Source organism: Hemicordylus capensis, chromosome 3 (assembly GCF_027244095.1).
Source record: "Hemicordylus capensis ecotype Gifberg chromosome 3, rHemCap1.1.pri, whole genome shotgun sequence".
NCBI lineage: Eukaryota > Metazoa > Chordata > Lepidosauria > Squamata > Cordylidae > Hemicordylus > Hemicordylus capensis.
This window is the reverse complement of record NC_069659.1, coordinates 58,597,577-58,614,964: the sequence shown is the minus strand read 5'-3', so window position 1 is coordinate 58,614,964 and position 17,388 is coordinate 58,597,577. Positions and strand designations below refer to the sequence as shown.

Sequence of the window (17,388 nt, the reverse complement as noted above, 5' to 3'; positions counted from 1 at the left end):
GGATAAGGGGACAGGTTCATGTGTGGATTGAAAACTGGTTGAAGGATAGGAAATGGGGTAGGGATAACTGGACAGTTCTCTAAATGGAAGTAAGTAAGTGGTGGGGTCTTCCAGGGATCTGTAGTGGGACAGTGTTTTTTATTTATTCATTAATGATGTAAAATTTGGGGTAAGAAGTGAGGTAGCCAAATTTGCAGGTGACAACAAACTATTTAGGCTAGTCAAATCCACAATAGATTGTGAGGAGCTCCAAAAGGATATCTCCAAACTGGGTCAGTGGGCAACAAAATGACAGATATGGTTCAGTGTTAGCAAGCATAAAGTGATGCATATTGGGATAAAGTTTTACATATATGCTAATAGGGTCTGAGCTGTTGGTGACTGACCAGGAGAGGGGTCTTGGGGTAGTGGTGGACAAATCATTGAAGGTGTCATCTCAATATGTGGCAGCTGTGACGAAGGCCAATTCCATGCTTGGAATCATTAGGAAGGGTAATGCTAGTATTAAAATGCCCTTATACAAAAATATTGTACAGCCACATTTGGAGTATTGTGTACAGTTCTGGTCAGTCCTAGAGCTTGAGGCCCCTGATCATCTTGGTTGCCCTCCTCTGCACCTTCTCCAGTTCTATAATGTCCTTTCTGAGGTGTAGTGACCAGAACTGTACACAATACTCCAAATGTGGCTGCACCATAGTTTTTTACAATGGCATTCTAATACTAGCAGTTTTATTTGTAATCCCCTTCCTAATGATTCCAAGCATGGAATTGGCTGCCTTCACAGCTGCCACGCATTGAGACGACACCTTCAAGGAGCTGTCCACCACTACCCCAAGACCCGTCTCCTGGGCCTTGAGAACCTTCTTTACGAGGCAGGGCTACAACACCTGGGGCTTTTTAGTTTAGAAAAAAAGGTGACTGAGGGGAGACATTATAGAGGTCTATAAAACCATGCATGGTTTGGAGAAAGTTGATAGAGAGAAATGCTTCTCCCTCTCTCATAACACTAGAAACAGGGGTTATCTCATGAAAATGATTGCCAAGAAATTTAGTGCTGACAAAAGGACGTACTTTTTCACTCAACACACAGTTATCTGCCACAAGATGTGATGACAGCCCATCCACCTGGATGGCTTTAAGAAGGAGTTAGATACATTCATGGAGGACAGGTCTATCAATGTCTACTAGTCTGAGGTCAATAGGCCGCCTCCAGCCTCATAGGCAAGATGACTCTAAATACCAGTTGCAGGAGAGCAACAGCAGGAGAGAAAGCATGCCCTCAGCTCTTGCCTGTGGGCTTCCCGGAGGCATTTGGTGGGCCTCTGTGTGAAATGGACTAGATAGGCCTAGGTAGGCCCTGGGCCTGACCAAGCAGGGCTGTTCTTATGAAATTGCTTGTTTCAAGTTGAAACATTTTGACATCAAAACATTTTGCACACATCCCTAGTCTGTTGCCTTCTATACTACCTGATTAGTGGGCTAAACATATGTTGTTCGTTGGATTCTGTGTATCTTTTGGGATTCTCAACTCTCAAGTTCAGAAGTGTTGACAAGTAGTTGTTGACAGCAAAATGCCAGTTTTTTATAAATAAACTCACATCAGTCATGCAGTTAAATAACGACTGCTAGAGTTGCCAAAGGATTGAGCCACGGATCAGAAAGTATGCAGTTTGAAGTGCAGTTGCCTCCAGCAAGCCACTCTCTGTTAGCCTCAAATACACACACCCCATTCTGCAATACTGGAATAATAATACTGACCTACTTTACGGAGCTGCTATAAGGATTGCCAACGTATAGGACATGTTTTGAATACTCTAAAGTGCTTTATAAATGCTAAATATTAAATTGATGCAAAATGAATATTTACAGGCTTGAAGAATTCTTAAGTAGGTTATAAACTTTAAATAGTCCTAAATGATATGCATCAGATAAGTGCAGGAAAAGATCACTCTCTTTGCTTTTTGTTTTCATCCTTCCATGAATTTGCTGTTGCTTCACATTTGCTTGTACGCTCTGACGTGGATTGAAGCCTCTCTCTGTGTGACCATAGAGCACCAGCAGGTTTGCAAACTGCCCCCCCCCCCATTCTAAAAATTCAGAAGGTCAGTGGGCCTATCAGAATCATATGGGATCCAATGCAGAAGATTTCTGCTAGGAAGGAAATCGGTACTGCCTCCACCTATACAAGCAGGGACCTCAACATCTGCTCTATTTTGTTCCTTAGCTTAATGTATAAGCCAAGAAACATATGAGAGATGTTTCAATCTAAGAAGCTATTCCCACGACCAGGAGAGATCGGGCTAAGGGAGCCTAGCCCGATCTCTCCTGGTCGTCTGCTGCCAAGGGAGCTGCACGGCTCCAGCCAGCAAACTACCCAAACTGCCCCTCCCCTTAAATGAGGTCAGTGAAGCAAGTGCTCCACTAACCCCGTCTAGTTGATCATGTGCTGCCACAACGCGGCTCCACGCCATGGCAACACACGAGGAGTCCCCCGCCAGGAGGCTAAAACAAGCCTCCTGGTCCCGGGGGTCTCTCGAGAATGCCCTGCTCACTTGTGCGGGGCATCCTGGAACTTCTGGGGGCTGGGCAGCCTCCAATCTCCACAGCCCCCACCGGTTCCGTGATGGGGTTCTGGGCAGGATCCTCTGCCGGGAGAGCCTGTAAGGTGCTTCACACAGGTCGTGTGAAGCGCCTCAGTGTCAGAGTGTGCAACATAAAGTGGGGCAAGAGAGAATTCATGAAAGGTTGAAGACCAAAAGCAAAGAGTAGTAAGACAATGGCAAATACCACTATCCCCCAGAGTGACAGAATGCATCTATCTATCTATCTATTTATTTCAATTTATATACCGCCCTTCCAAAATGGCTCAGGGCAGTTTACAACAAGGTAAAAACAATGAAAACAAGTTAACAGTTAAACTCAAACTATAAAAACAGAATAAAACCAGTTAAACAATTCAAACAGCTAAAAAACAACAACCCTGGAGAACCAGGGCAGCAATTTAAAACAGTTTGTCAATCATTTAAAAACCCTGGAAGGCTAACTCTGAGAATCAAACTTTCTTAAATGGTTAGCCCTCAAGTGTCCCTTATCCATGCTTATGATGATTCCTTGAATAAGGTATACAATTTACTTTAGCTCACCTACCTGTGCTCCTCCCATCTCATTAGATTGGTTCAGATATTGATATTTTTCAGATTTCCCCCAAATAAAATTCTTTATTATTTAATATTTCTCATTTAGTATTTCTGAAAATGCCTAAAACTTACTACAGTATATACTGGCTTATGATTGATCCCCTTTGGCCACCTGGGACTGTTTCCTTCTTTCTTGCTTCAAATTTTGCTGGCTAAGAGTTGATCTACCCATTGCTTACTTTATCAAAACAATATCTGACATCCTGACTAGCAAAGCATGCAGATGAGGAGGCTGGGTGGGAAACAACAGGGCCCCTTGCACAACTCATCCAGTCCTCCTCCATGTGAGTTGTTGCTCAAGCGGGTGAATCTTACCAGCTCTGCCCATGCTCTGGAAGTGATCTGGAAGGGAGGAAGCACATTGCTGAGGGCCAGTGACATGTTCCCTCTCTTCTAGATAACTTCTGGACAGAGGCGTATGTATAGGGGGGGCAGGGGGGGCACGTGCCCCGGGCGCCATCTTTTCTGGTCACGTGGGGGGCGCCGCCATGACCAAATTTTTTAAATTTTTTTTTTAATTTTTTGGTTAATACAAATTTTTCCTGCTCAGTGCAGCAGCGCTGCAGCAGTCAAGGGAGCGCGTCGGTGCCCCCTTCCCCATGAGCGGTCCCTTCCGCGCCGCCTGCAGGGCCCCCCCCCATTGCTTTGCTGGCGCCTGGCGGCCAGTCAGTGGCCTGGCTTGGCGGCGGCAGCGGGCGCTTGTGAGGAAAAACCTAAGTATAATGTAGTATGTTGGGGGGGGCACGGGGGCGCCATTTCAGTGCTTGCCCCGGGCGCCGTTTTCCCTAGTTACGCCTCTGCTTCTGGAGCATGGGCAGAGCTGGAATGTTTTACCCGCTTACACAACAGCATGGGCGGCAGGGGGAATGGGGGAGCTGTGTGTGGGCTCCTGTTGCATCCATAAGAACATAGGAAGCTGCCTTATACTGAGTCAGACCTTTGGTCCATCTAGCTCAGTATTGCTTCAAGTACTGGCAGTGGCTTCTCCAAGGCTGCAAGCAGGAGTCTCACGCAACCCTATGTGGAGATCCCAGGGAGGGAACTTGGAACCTTCTGCAAGCAAGCATGCAGATGTTCTTCCCAGAGCAGTCCCATCCCCTAAGGGGAATATCTTACAGTGCTCACATGTAGAGGTCATGCACACAACCTTGCTGGGAAGGGCGGGCAGGCTGTGGGGAAGGCAGGAGCCTGGCACTTCACACACACAGCCTAACCCAGGCTGGGCTGCCATAGCCTAGGTTAGGCTATGCGTGTGAATACCCTCATAGTCTCCCATTCAAATGCAAGCCAGGGTGAACCCTGCTTAGCAAAGGGGATGATTCATGTTTGCTACCACAAGATTAGCTCTCCTCCCATATATCCCTGCAGAACCTCCTAACATTTGTTAGGGTGTCAGCCAGTGTCTCCCTTCTAGCAATTTTCAGCGTGGGAAGTAACACTGACATTCCATTAGCATGTACATTCATCCAAATCCATACAAATGTTTATCTGCACACCAGTATCTCCTGTTCCTAAAGTTCTGCAGTTCTGTCATGCATAGATTGGACATTTGTTGAGCGATGGGTTTTACTGAGGCATTTAAACATAGACACAGAGCATTAATGGGACCACCTGTTTCCTTGCAGGTAGTTCTAGTTAATTCTATCAGTAACTAATGAATAGCTGTACAAAAAAGCAACCCACAGACTGTTTTGAGGATCAAAGCTAACGCTAGAACCTTATGGGGGGGAAATGAAGGTGGGAAATGTTTCTCAGATTATGATTTCTGAAAAGCTTCCATCATACTTATCTTTGATAAATGATATGGCAAAGAATTGTAAACTATGCCCCTAGGGAGATTTAATCTTTTTTTCCAGTAATAAGAGGAGCTTGTTAGGAAGTGTATAGCTCATTGGTATGAATTCTTTTTAATCCAATGTGAGATTTTTCTTTTGTTCAATAATACAAATCTATCTAATTAAATACAAATCTATCTAATTAAATGACAGATTTCCTTTCATTTAGCCACCCACTACTTTAGACTAACTGGCTGATATCCTGACTAATTACTCAGTGGGAGTCCTGTTGAAATTAAATATTCTTTAGAGTAACTCCTGAGTATTAATACTGAGTAACTTAATCTAGACAAAGGCAAAGTGTGCCATCGAGTCGGTGTCAACTCCTGGCGACCACAGAGCCCTGTGGTTGCCTTTGGAAGAATACAGGAGGAGTTTACCATTGCTGTCTGCCGCGCAGTATGAGATGATGCCTTTCAGCATCTTCCTATATTGCTGCTGCTCGATAAAAGTGTTTCCCATTGTCATATGTATGGTGTTTCCCATACATACCGACGGAAATTCAAACCAGCAACTTCTGGCTTGCTAATCAAGTCATTTCCCTGCTAAGCCATTAGGTGGCTGAACTTAATCTAGAGGTCAACCACTTTGTAAAATGACTCCCGTAAAAGATTAACTGTGGAAAATAATATTGTTGTTATTGGAATGAAATATAGTTGAAGCTAGAGATGGGACCACAGTTCACTGGTAGAGCATCTGCTTAGCATGCAGAAGGTCTCAGGTTCAATTCCTGGCATCTCCAGATAGGGCTGAGAAAAATTTCTGCCTGAGGCCCTAGAGAGCTGCTGCCAGTCAGAGTACACCATACTGAGCATAATGGACCAATGACCTGACTCAGTAGTTGGCAGCATCCTACGTTCTTATGTCACTGAATTTTGAGGAAGAATAATTTTTGCTTATTAGTGTACACAAATATGTAAATGTCTTATAGTTGTATATATCCAAGATGTAATTTGTAGTGCACAATAAATTATTAACATGTCTTTAAGGACAGTGCAGCCCTCAGGGACGTACTTAAGGATGGCACAGAGGGCTTCTTGGGAAAGCAGAGGTTATCAAAATTGCCCCTTACCCTGTGCACCAGTGCAGTTACTCTAGAATTGCTGTTAGTCTGTTCCTTTCCCTGCACCAGCACTTCTTTGCTCTGAATGGCAGCCAATACATTTTTAAAACAAATAGCTAGGCAAACAGAACACCTGGAATTTGTACTGAACATCTAGAATATGTACTGAACACTGAAGTGCAAATATTACATTTGTGGAAACAGCAACACATTCCAGATTTCCTCTGATAATTCAACCATTTTTTACTTACAACTCAGTGGAAAAGCCCAGAACAGAACAACTTAGATTTTACTTGTTATTTCATTAATCTGAGTGTCTCTGTTACTAGTTTGTCTGGATCTAGAACTCTCCAGGCCCTTAAGAAGTTTCTACAAACTCAACCACACACACACAGACCTCTGTTGCAAAAATGAAACTGCTTTTTTGAGCAAAAACATTAGATTCCAGATCCAAAATTAGTTTTCTTTGAATGTTTTATTTTAAATTTAGTGTATTTATTAACTTTGGAATTTACTGTGATTGTAGTAAATCTTGTTTTAAGATTTCAGAGATACACAGAACCATATGTGATACGCTGTAGAGAACATAGATAAGAGATTTGCTTGCTGCTGTGTTTCAGAGAGCACAACAAATCCACAGTTTATTTCATTTAACATATTTTTATACCACCCCAAACATTGTACGTCTCTGGGCGGTTTACAACAAAACAAAATAAATGGCAACATAAGAGTTAAAACCTCAGTTAAAACAAATACATGACAACAGAAAAAAATTAAAACAGTTAAAATAAATGACAGCAAAAAAGTTAAAACATTATAATTCAAAACTTTTCAGTGTTTTCACTGAAAACAGTTTTCAGCTGTTTGAAAACTTTCAAATAGTTGTCCCACTGATTACAATGGGAAAGTTAAGACTGAACTTAAATAATACACAATGAAATCTGAGGAACTTAAAAGAACTTGCAGCTCAATCTTATGAATGTTTATGCAGAAATAAGCATCACTGAGTTCAGGGGGCTTATTTCCAGGTAAGGTTGCATTGGATTGCAGCCTTAATATTGCCTCCACCTCTGTGCTAGAATTATCATTACCCTCTGTCAAGGTTTTTCCGTCTGCTTGTACAAAGCAAGTGCCCCCTTGATGTTCTTTGGTATTATTATTATTATTTGATTTGATTTGATTCTTGTCATCATCATTAAAGATTGTCTTTAAGGGACGGGAGTGAGCTGAGTAATGCATATTGGTGGGATGACATATGATTACCTTTGTTTCAACTTCATTAGACAAATGCAGAGAAACTTTGTCGCACTTTTGAAGACCATCTGAATGAGGCAAAAACTAAAGTGGATGAGATGACCCGTGTAGTGAATGACCTCAGTACCCAAAAAGGGAAGCTGCAAACTGAGAATGGTAGGTTGGGCAAACATTGTCATTTACATTGTAAGTATGGAGGTGGCACCTACATGCTTCCTACATACACAAATCATACCCATTATTTGCTGGGACACCCCTCTCTGCCATTTCTCCTGCTCCTGATTCTCTTGACCCTTTGCATGAGAGCTGAACCTTTCCATATGTTGCTTCTTCCATTCCCTCCAGCTTCTTATCTTAGAACCAGGCAAAAAAGAGAACTTTAAGGTCTTCTTACCTGCCCAAATGTTACATCCTAACAATATTGTTGTTTCTTGGGGATGTTTCATGGGTATGCTGGATTCCTGGGCATGTTGTAGTAAGGCAGCAAACCAGTTGACCCAGTTGAGAAACCCACAGCACAGGCTTAACTATCATAGGCATGAAATTCTCCAGATTAAACAGAAGACTGGACAAGGGTTCCACACGTCATGCTTTACTTATCAAAGTGAAACTCGCCAATCTGTAGGTATCAGGCTGGTGGGGTTTTGCATCACAATATCTTTTAGCATTTAAGCATTAAAAATATTGTATTTCTTTAATTACTCCCCAAATTGTTCTGTAGACTTAAAAGCAGATAGCTGTAGAAAAGTAATGTTCTACAGTATTAACCGGTCAAGCTTCTTATCCACTGTCACTGGAGACAAAGAGGGCTTCCACACATTATTCTTAAATCTTCTCTCTTCTGCTTTGTTAATATGAGTTTTTGTGTTTTTGTTTTGGTCTCCATTCAGAAAAGAAAACAGAGAAGAGATGCATGCGAATGTCATGCATTTTTTAAAGTCAGTCATCAAGTACTATGATTTTCCCTCCTCTGTGCCTTTTACTGTGTCTAAAAAAAGTTTTAGAATGCCTTGTATAATCCTGTATTCAGTGCATGTCATCTAGTATGCACGCGGCCTGCACCATAAAATTCTCAATTTACCTCCTCAAGCCCAGCCCCCCATCTTCTTCATACCTGTACCTCAGAGGCAAAATAGAAGACCAAGTTCCTTTCATTTACTCAAAATTCATGGATATCTGGTCACCTAGCCCTCTCCCCACTCCTTTCCTGTCATTCTAGTTGTTAGGTGAAGGTGAAAATGAACACTAAGAAGCTTATGCTCATTATCTTTTTTGTGATAACCCTCCGGCAGGTGAATTTACAAGACTGCTGGAAGAGAAAGAATCGTTTATAAACCAACTTTCCCGGGGGAAATTGTCTTTCACTCAACAAATAGATGAACTTAAAAGGCAGCTGGAGGAAGAGACAAAGGTAACACTTTGGTTAGTTCTCCTGACTTGATTCTGAGGCTGTCTGAAAGAACTACTCAGTGATCTTACCCTCAAGCTGGTGCAGAACCGCATACCAGTGGAATGGCACTGAAGCCGAGGTTTTGGCATAGGCTGTAAAGAGCAATGAAATGCAGAATATCTATCTATCTATCTGTCTCTCTATCTATCTATCATATTTATGTACCACCCAAAACTAACTTTCTGGGCTGTTTATGATAAAACAACACAGATTAAAACATTAAAACAAAAAGTCTATAAGTCTAATTAAAAGCCTGGATGAATAAATGCATCTTAACAGTCCTTTTAAAAGCTGTCAGAGATGGTGAGGCCCTTGTTTCAGCAGGGAGCACATTCCAAAGCCTCAGGGTGGCAATGGAGAAGGCCTGTCCCTGATTAGCCACCAGACAGGCAGGTAGCAACTGCAGGTGGACCCATCTGGATCATCTCATTGGGTGATGGGGCTCATGGCGAAGAAGACATTCTCTTAAATACCCTGGGTCTAAGCTGTTTAGGGCCTTATAGGTTATAACCAGCACTTTGTATTTTGCCTGGAAACATATTGGTAGACAGTGTAGTTCTTTTAATATGGTCCTGCCAATAGAGCAAAGAGGCACCTTTTTAAAGTGGTAATTCTCTTTATTGAGCAGGGGGAGAGCAAGTGGCCCTATCCATCTCCAGCACAGCACCCCTCCTGTGGCTATTGCTGGTGTATTTATTTTTTAGACTTTGAGCCCTTTGGGGTCAGGGAGCCATTTTATTTTTATGTATATATGTATGTAAATTGCTTTGGAAACTTTGGTTGAAAAGTGGTATAAAAATACCCGTGACATAGGCGTAATGTGGTCTCTTTGAGATGACTACCAACCTGGCTGCTGCAGGAACAGTAGGCGCAGCGAGGAAATAACTTGACTACCAAGCCAGAGGTTGCCAGTTAAAAGGTATCATCTCATACAGCATGGGAGATAGCAATGGTAAACCCCTGTATTGAGATGGCAATAGTAAACACCTCCAAAGAAAACCACAGGGCTCTCAGGTCACCAAAAGTCGACACCGACTCAACGGCACACTTTACCTTTACATACATGATGTAGAAATGCTATGATTGCTATTAAGAGAGCTAGTGGAATGCAACAGACAGTGGGCTGAGTGTAGAAATGGGGAACTGAGATTGCCACTCCACCACAGTAAAGGGTCACTTGGCTTGCTAGTTCAATTTCAAGAGTAGCTGTCTTTTTCAACTCCTGTCTTGCAGTCGAAGAATGCTCTAGCCCATGCTCTACAAGCTGCCCGCCATGACTGTGACCTCCTGCGTGAGCAGTTTGAGGAGGAGCAAGAAGCTAAGGGAGAGCTGCAGAGGGCACTTTCCAAAGGGAATGCGGAAGTGGCACAGTGGAGGACTAAATATGAAACAGATGCTATCCAAAGGACTGAAGAGCTGGAAGATGCCAAGTGAGTGACATCAAAGTTGCCCTCTTCTGCTTTCACATTTTAAAAACTTTTTAAACATTTGACAACTTGTTTTTAAAACAGTAACCGTCCAGATTTCAGGTTATTGTTAGCCTGTTATGATCATGTGGATAATCCAAGATGGCCTTTCAGTGAGAACCCATATAAACTACCTGCCAGTTGAGATCTTCATCGAAGACCCTTCTCCACGTGACCCTCACCACCACTCTTTATTCATGTTTCCCCAGTGCTGTCATTGCTCTCTTTTTAATGCCAGGCCTGATCTGCCTGATTTATAAAGATAAACCTGTCCTCGGCCTGGACTGGTCCCCTATTTCGCTGAACTACAGGTCTAGAAAACCGCTAGCCTGAGCCATACAGTCTGCAGGTCTGTCAGGGCTGATATGATGTTAGTGTAAGTTATCCCACATAACTGTCCCTGTTTTAGGAACATAGGAAGCTGCCATGTACTGAGTCAGACCATAGGTCCATCTTGCTCTGTATTGTCTACACACAGACTGGCAGCGGCTCCTCCAAGGTTGCAGGCAGGAATCTCTCTCAACCCTATCTTGGAGATGCCAGGGAAGGAACTTGGAAATATCTGCTCTTCCCAGAGTGTCTCCATCCTCTGAGGGGAATATCTTACAGTGCTTACACTTCTAGTCTCCCTTTCATTTTCAACCAGGGTGGACCCTGCTTAGTTTAAGGGGACAAGTCATGCTTGCTACCACAAGACCAGCTCTCTTCCTGAAGCTCTCTTCCTGGACCGGCTCTTTTCCTGGACCTTTTCTCATTCAGCAGCTTAGTGCTCAAAAAAGGGCATATGAAGACCCTGCTAAATGGACAAAAAGGCACCTTTCAAAAGTGGTGATTCTCTGTATATTAAACAACTGGAGAGTAACTGGCCCTGTTCAACCCAGCTTCACAGCTTCCCTCCAGTGGCTGTGGTTGGCACCTACCTTTGTGTTTATTTTTAGACTGTTAAGCCCTTTTTGGACAGGAAACCATCTTTTCTCCCCCTATGAAAACCACTTTGAGAATTTGTATTGAAAAGAGGTATATAAATAATAGTAATAATTATTCCAAAAACAAACAAACAGCCAGAACTGCACAAGCAATCCCTTATAATAACTCAGAGGATATGGGGTGAAATGACACACAATCCAGAGTTGTGCCCCACCGTCGTTGCCAGGCTGGCCCTGGACACACTCTGTGTGCCTGCATTCTCCAAAAGCTTAGAAACAAATCTCAGTCCGCACTCATTCCATCTGGCTGCATCAGAGGGAGAGATGAGACAGCAATAGGGTTGCGCGTTTTGTATTTTTTCTGTTTCGATTTGTACCAAATCCGAATCAACCCCATTTTGTATTTTGTCCAAAATTAAGCCTTCCGAATCACCCCAGTTTTGTTTTGTATCTGAATTAATCCAAATCTGAATCTAAATTAATTCAGATTTTAAAATGGGTCACATGGTCAAAAGAGTGGGTGGGGTTATAGTGCCCAGTGAGTGGAAGCTACCACAAAAATTTCAAAGGAATTGGGCAAACTGCTGATTTTTGGTGAATTTTTGAAGTTTGCAAGACTTTCAGATTTTCCCCATAGGGTATGATGGAGGTTTCAGGAAAAGAGTAGCTTCATGTGGGGGGTGGGAGGGGTGGCCCAGAGTGGAGTGTGGTTGGTGGTAGTGCCCAGTTGGTACAAGGAAGCTATCACATTTTTTTCAGAGGAATTCGGCAGAGGGCTGATTTTTAAAGAATTAATGAAGTTATGCATCTTTCAGATTTTCCTCGTAGGGTATAATGGAAGTTTCTGCAGTCCCATAACTCCACTTGTGGGGCACTGGGGTGGCCTAGAGCAAGTGGCGGTGTAGTGCACATAGGGTGCCAACCACCCACATGGGTTGCCAACCCATGAAGTACAGGGTTTTGTTGTCCTAGAGGTGTTCTGACAGTAGCTTCTCTAGTAGCATATGAGAGTAGATTCATGGTTTTTCATTAAAAAATCTCATTTGCTACCAGAGAAGATCTAAACTCAACACCTCAGAAACAACAAAGCCCAGTACCCCAAAGGGTTAGCAATCCAGGGGGGTGGTTGGCACCCTCTGTGCACTAAACCACCACTCGCTTCGGGCCATCCCAGTGCCCCCCAGGTGGAGTTATGGGGCTGCTGAAACCTCCATTATTCCCTATGGGGAAAAATCTTAAAGATTTGTAAACCTCAAAAATTCCTAAGAAATCAGCCCTTTGCCCTATTTGGAATCTAGGTGCACCACCCTTGGGGCACTGCCACCCAATCCACTGTTTTGCCCCTGAAGCTCCACATAAACAAGTTGAAAGAGTGAAGAGAATGATAAACAACAACGACACTTAATTTTTTGGCACAGTTATTGGAGAACTTTGCAGCGGGTGTGAGCCTGTCCCTGTGGCACTAGCACAGCAGCACAACTCATTTGTGGATTCAAGCAATATTTCAATAAAAACACTCCCTCCCCATGGAACAGTGACCACAGGTCATTTGAGATAGCAAGATAGACCAATGAGCCAGCGTAGTGTAGTGGTTAGAGTGCTGGACTAGGACCGGGGAGACCCAAGTTCAAATCCCCATTCAACAATGATACTAGCTGGGTGACTCTGGGCCAGTCACTTCTCTCAGCCTAACCTACTTCACAAGGTTTTTGTGAGGAGAAACCTAAGTATGTAGTACACCACTCTGGGCTCCTTGGAGGAAGAGCAGGATATAAAATGTAAAGAAATAAATACAAATAAAATAAAACTGCCTTGGTACTATGGAACAGCTTCAAATGTTCATTTAACTGAAGTGGAGTGAGCCGTAGCTGAACAGCTGACTGTTCAGAATTGTTGAGATTTATCATCACTGCATTTAAGAAAGTGCAAAACCGTGGATCATGGTTACAAGAAAGAGAGAAGCAACTAAGATTCCTGGGGATGTCAATAGATTGACAGGGGTATTCCCCACCCCCCTCCTTTTGTCTCTTGTAGTCCCATGCAGATGACCGGTCCCTGTAATGGCAAAAGTTGTGAACCACTGCCTTAGACATCATGTCCCACCAAATTATATTGTGGCCTAAATTACATTAGACTGCTCAACTTGGGCAACAAAACTTAGACACCACTATAACTCATAAAAATCAGAAGAAAAACAAAATAGCTCTTCAAAAGACCCCTGAACAAGTCAAGAGATTCTTTCTAAACCTTTGGAAAGAAAAACCTGTGTAATTTCAGAACTTTCCTAACCAGCTTCTCGAAAAGCTTCTCCACACAATTTATACCATGGCTTTTAGCAAGAGTTTTGGAATAGCATTGAACTCCCAAAGATATCTGGGTATTTCTTTCTCAAAATGCTGACTTCCAAATCCCTTTGCAAGGTCAGTTTGCATTTCAATCACACTGAATACAACACATACGTAACTAAACCATTCATGCTCAACAGCTTTTTGCATATCTTATCTTCTGCTAATCACCCAGTGCCTCAGCTGGAGTGGAGAGAGTCAGAGAAGTCAATTTCAATTGCAATGCTTTTCCGAAGAACAAAGCATTCTGTCTGAAACACAGTCATTTCGATTTGGAAACAAAAATCTCTGTTTTTTAATTCTTGATTTTGCTTTGATTACAAAACCTCTGAAATTGCCATTATCGGGCACAAAACATTTTGTACCCAAATCGAAATGCACAAGCCTTGACAGCAAGTCTTCCTCCATCAAATTGCCTGGGATCAACTGCCCTTTAACTCCTCCCTTCCACCACTGTCTTCTGCAGTCCTATTACGTATCATGTTATGAAACAGTCAGTACCTGAATTTGCTTATTTTCTTCCTCTCCCGTCTCTTCTGTATTTGGTCTCTCGGATTGTAAGCCATTACTTTAAATCATAAACTTCCATGAGTGCTTTGTTAGAGAGGTAATCTATAAATGTAGTCAATAAATAAGTAATATGTGTTGCTAAATGATAGCCACAGTGGTTACATTTTGGTAATAACCATGAACCTTTTGTTGAGGGTCATATTATTGCACATATTTTCTGTCAGGAAAAAGCTGGCAGCTCGTCTCCAAGAGGCCGAGGAAGCAATCGAGGCAGCCAATGCCAAGTGCTCTTCTCTAGAAAAGACAAAGCACAGGCTACAGAACGAGCTGGAAGACATGATGATTGATTTGGAAAAGTCTAACTCAGCAGCGGGAGCCCTGGACAAGAAGCAGCGCAATTTTGACCGGATTGTTGCTGAATGGAAGCAGAAGTATGAGGAGTCCCAAGCAGAGCTTGAAGGTGCCCAGAAGGAAGCCCGTAGCCTCAGCACTGAGTTATTTAAGCTGAAGAATGCCTATGAAGAGAGCATGGACAACCTAGAGACTTTAAAGAGGGAAAACAAGAATCTCCAAGGTAGATTATGCCCCTGGGGTGTGTTGCCATTAAAAGAGTCCAATCAGAGAGAGAACAAGAGGGAGCTCCTCTGAGTCCTAAAGAAGCATAACAGATTTGTTTCACACACCATACTAGACAAATGGGAAAGGGGACATTTTCTTCATTGTACAATCCATTTGTTATGAGGATTGAAAGATCCACAGGTATCAGCCCAAGGCTCTGACCTTCCCAGTGAAGTTAGCTGCCATCAGATATCCTGAATGCTGATAATATGGCATACACCTCCCTGCATAGGAAATAGGGTATTCATTTAGTGTGTTAGAGTGTATATGATCCAGCCTTTTAAAAGGATGGTAGTTGGGGTGGTGTGAATAGAAAGCAACACTCCTATCAGCTATACCTTTCCACAGCAAGGCAAGCCCAGCCATTTATAATGTGTGTACTGGCTATCATGCTGTTGCCTACAACACTTGACTTGGAGAATATCCTGCAAAGTCTAAAACATGGTTGGCATGTGCTTTGAACTGATCATATGTAAAAGCCCTTAAAGGTAAAGTGTGCCGTTGAGTCGGTGTCAACTCCTGGTGATCACAGAGCCCTGTGGTTGTCTTTGGTAGGAGGGGTTTATAGGAGGGGTTTACCATTGACATCTCCCACGCAGTATGAGATGATGCCTTTCAGCATCTTCCTGTATCACTGCTGCCCAATACAGGTGTTTCCAATAATCTGGGAAACCTGACTATTGGAAGTCTGAGGATTCGAACCGGCAACCTCTGGCTTGGTAGGCAAGCCATTTTTCTGCTGCGCCATTAGGTGGTACAGGTATAAGCCCTTAGAGACCTTATTTTCCCCCAAGGTTGCTCATACTTAAGGCTAAAGGTGTGATGGGGCCGTGATGATGTTTGTTGTTCAAGTGTCTCCCCCGTCACACACAGAGCAAGATAGTGGTGAGTGGTGTCATTTTAACATGAAACACAGGTGAGGGGCTCTGAACTCTCCCTCACCTTACCTCCTTATATTATGTTGTTTCAAGCATCTTTCTTCTAATTGGCTCTGAGCTGGGCTGAGGAGGAAAGTGTCAGAAGGAACAGAATGCAGGGAGATAAAGGTTTGTGCTGGTTTGTGGGGGCAGCTTCAGCTCCCCTCAGTTATTATATGTAAACTTCTAAACTCATATCCTTACCCCCCTGCTTTATGCAGGCATGAATAAATGGTGTGTGGGGGCCCACTAATAAATGTGGCTCTCCCCTTCACATATAATTTTGCCCTTATTCCTTCTCACATTGTACTAAATGTCCATGCATTAATCTAATATATTAAGGATTTAATTATTCCCTCACACACAATATATTCTTTAATTACTGGGAAATGAAACGAAATCCCAAGATGCTCTTTCCATTGTACCAGAACTTACACAACAGTACATTCTTGCACATGCCTAATCATGAAAACTGCTACAGAACTACTGGTCAAAGCACTGAATGAATTTTTGTGCCATTTATTGCAGAAACATTTTGGAATGGCACCAGCAGCTATTTTTTATTCCACTCATGGTTCTTTAATTCCAATGTATTGCGCAACATCAAGACTAGCCTTCTGCTGATACCCTAGAGTTTTTCATTGGTGGTGGATTTTTTGCGATTTCTCCTTTCGTCTGAAGTTGCCTGTGTCTCCCAAAATCATCTCCCTGTGGGTCCCACAACCCTCAAGGAAATTGTTTTGGAGGCCCAGGAGACTGAAGAGGGAGGGTGAGATCTCTGAAAATTACCACTCCCCTTTGTAAAACCCTGGAAAATGTAAAACCCCTTGGAAAACCCTGGCGTGTGAGCAGAGGGTGAGTCTGGACATCAGCCATTGTCTTCGGCTACTTTTAAAAATTAACATTCTATTCATATAAAATATCCCATTGTTCCAGTTTGGAATGTTTGGAATGAAGGAGGCTTGAGAATTTCTTTTCTCCGTCAGACCACTGTGTTAGGTGCAGATGTGTGCATTCAGGACTTTTTGGTCTTTATCATCTGACTTTTGTTTACTCCTTTTAGAGGAGATTTCTGATCTTACTGACCAGATCAGTGAAGGAAACAAGAGCCTTCATGAGATAGAGAAAATGAAGAAACAGATTGAACAAGAAAAATCAGAAGTCCAACTAGCCTTGGAAGAAGCTGAGGTAAGACAATGGTTTGAAAAGGAGGATGAGGTTTCTTGTCTTACTATGGGCTGGTTCCAATTGCACATGGAACCATGATTAAATCTTGGTTCTGCACAACATCTCCATGTCCCAGGAGTGCACACTCCCTGCTCCCCTACCTGCACACATGTCGGAAGAATTCTGTTTCTGACTGTGGTTAGAAACAAACCAAAATCCGTTGTGATGTCTGAACTGACAAATCTTGGTTTATTCTTACCCAGTCTGAAATAAACCAAGATATGAAATGCACTTCAAACCTTGGATTCAGATCTCTTTATTTCAAGCCATTTTCTTATAATAAACCAAGATTAGTCAGTCTGGACATCACAACTAATCTTGATTTGCTTCTAATCATAGTCAGAAGTAGAATTATTCTGACTTGCATGTGGGCAGGGGAGGAGCTTGTGCCCTCTTGCAGTTCAGAGAAGTGACCTAGAACCAAGATTTAACCATGGTTCCATGTGACGTCTCAGCCATCCCTATATTTCTCAAATGCAAAATAACAGAGCAAACCAATGGAATGTAGGGGCTGCTTCATATATTTATTTATTTATTTGAAACATTTGATATACCGCCCACTCCGAAGACTCTGGGCGGT

The 17,388-nt window shown here is 42.8% G+C and overlaps 1 protein-coding gene across 2 annotated transcripts in view; it reads left to right on the top strand.

Annotated features, from left to right (window-relative positions):
- Positions 1-17,388, top strand: part of MYH15 (myosin heavy chain 15) — a 142,002-nt gene that overhangs the window by 92,488 nt on the left and 32,126 nt on the right. For both annotated transcript variants that reach the window (XM_053304969.1, XM_053304970.1), the window contains 5 exons: positions 7,379-7,505; positions 8,642-8,760; positions 10,033-10,229; positions 14,271-14,620; positions 16,645-16,769. In XM_053304969.1, coding sequence (XP_053160944.1) covers positions 7,379-7,505; positions 8,642-8,760; positions 10,033-10,229; positions 14,271-14,620; positions 16,645-16,769 — 918 coding nt within the window. The remainder of the gene's footprint in view (positions 1-7,378; positions 7,506-8,641; positions 8,761-10,032; positions 10,230-14,270; positions 14,621-16,644; positions 16,770-17,388) is intronic.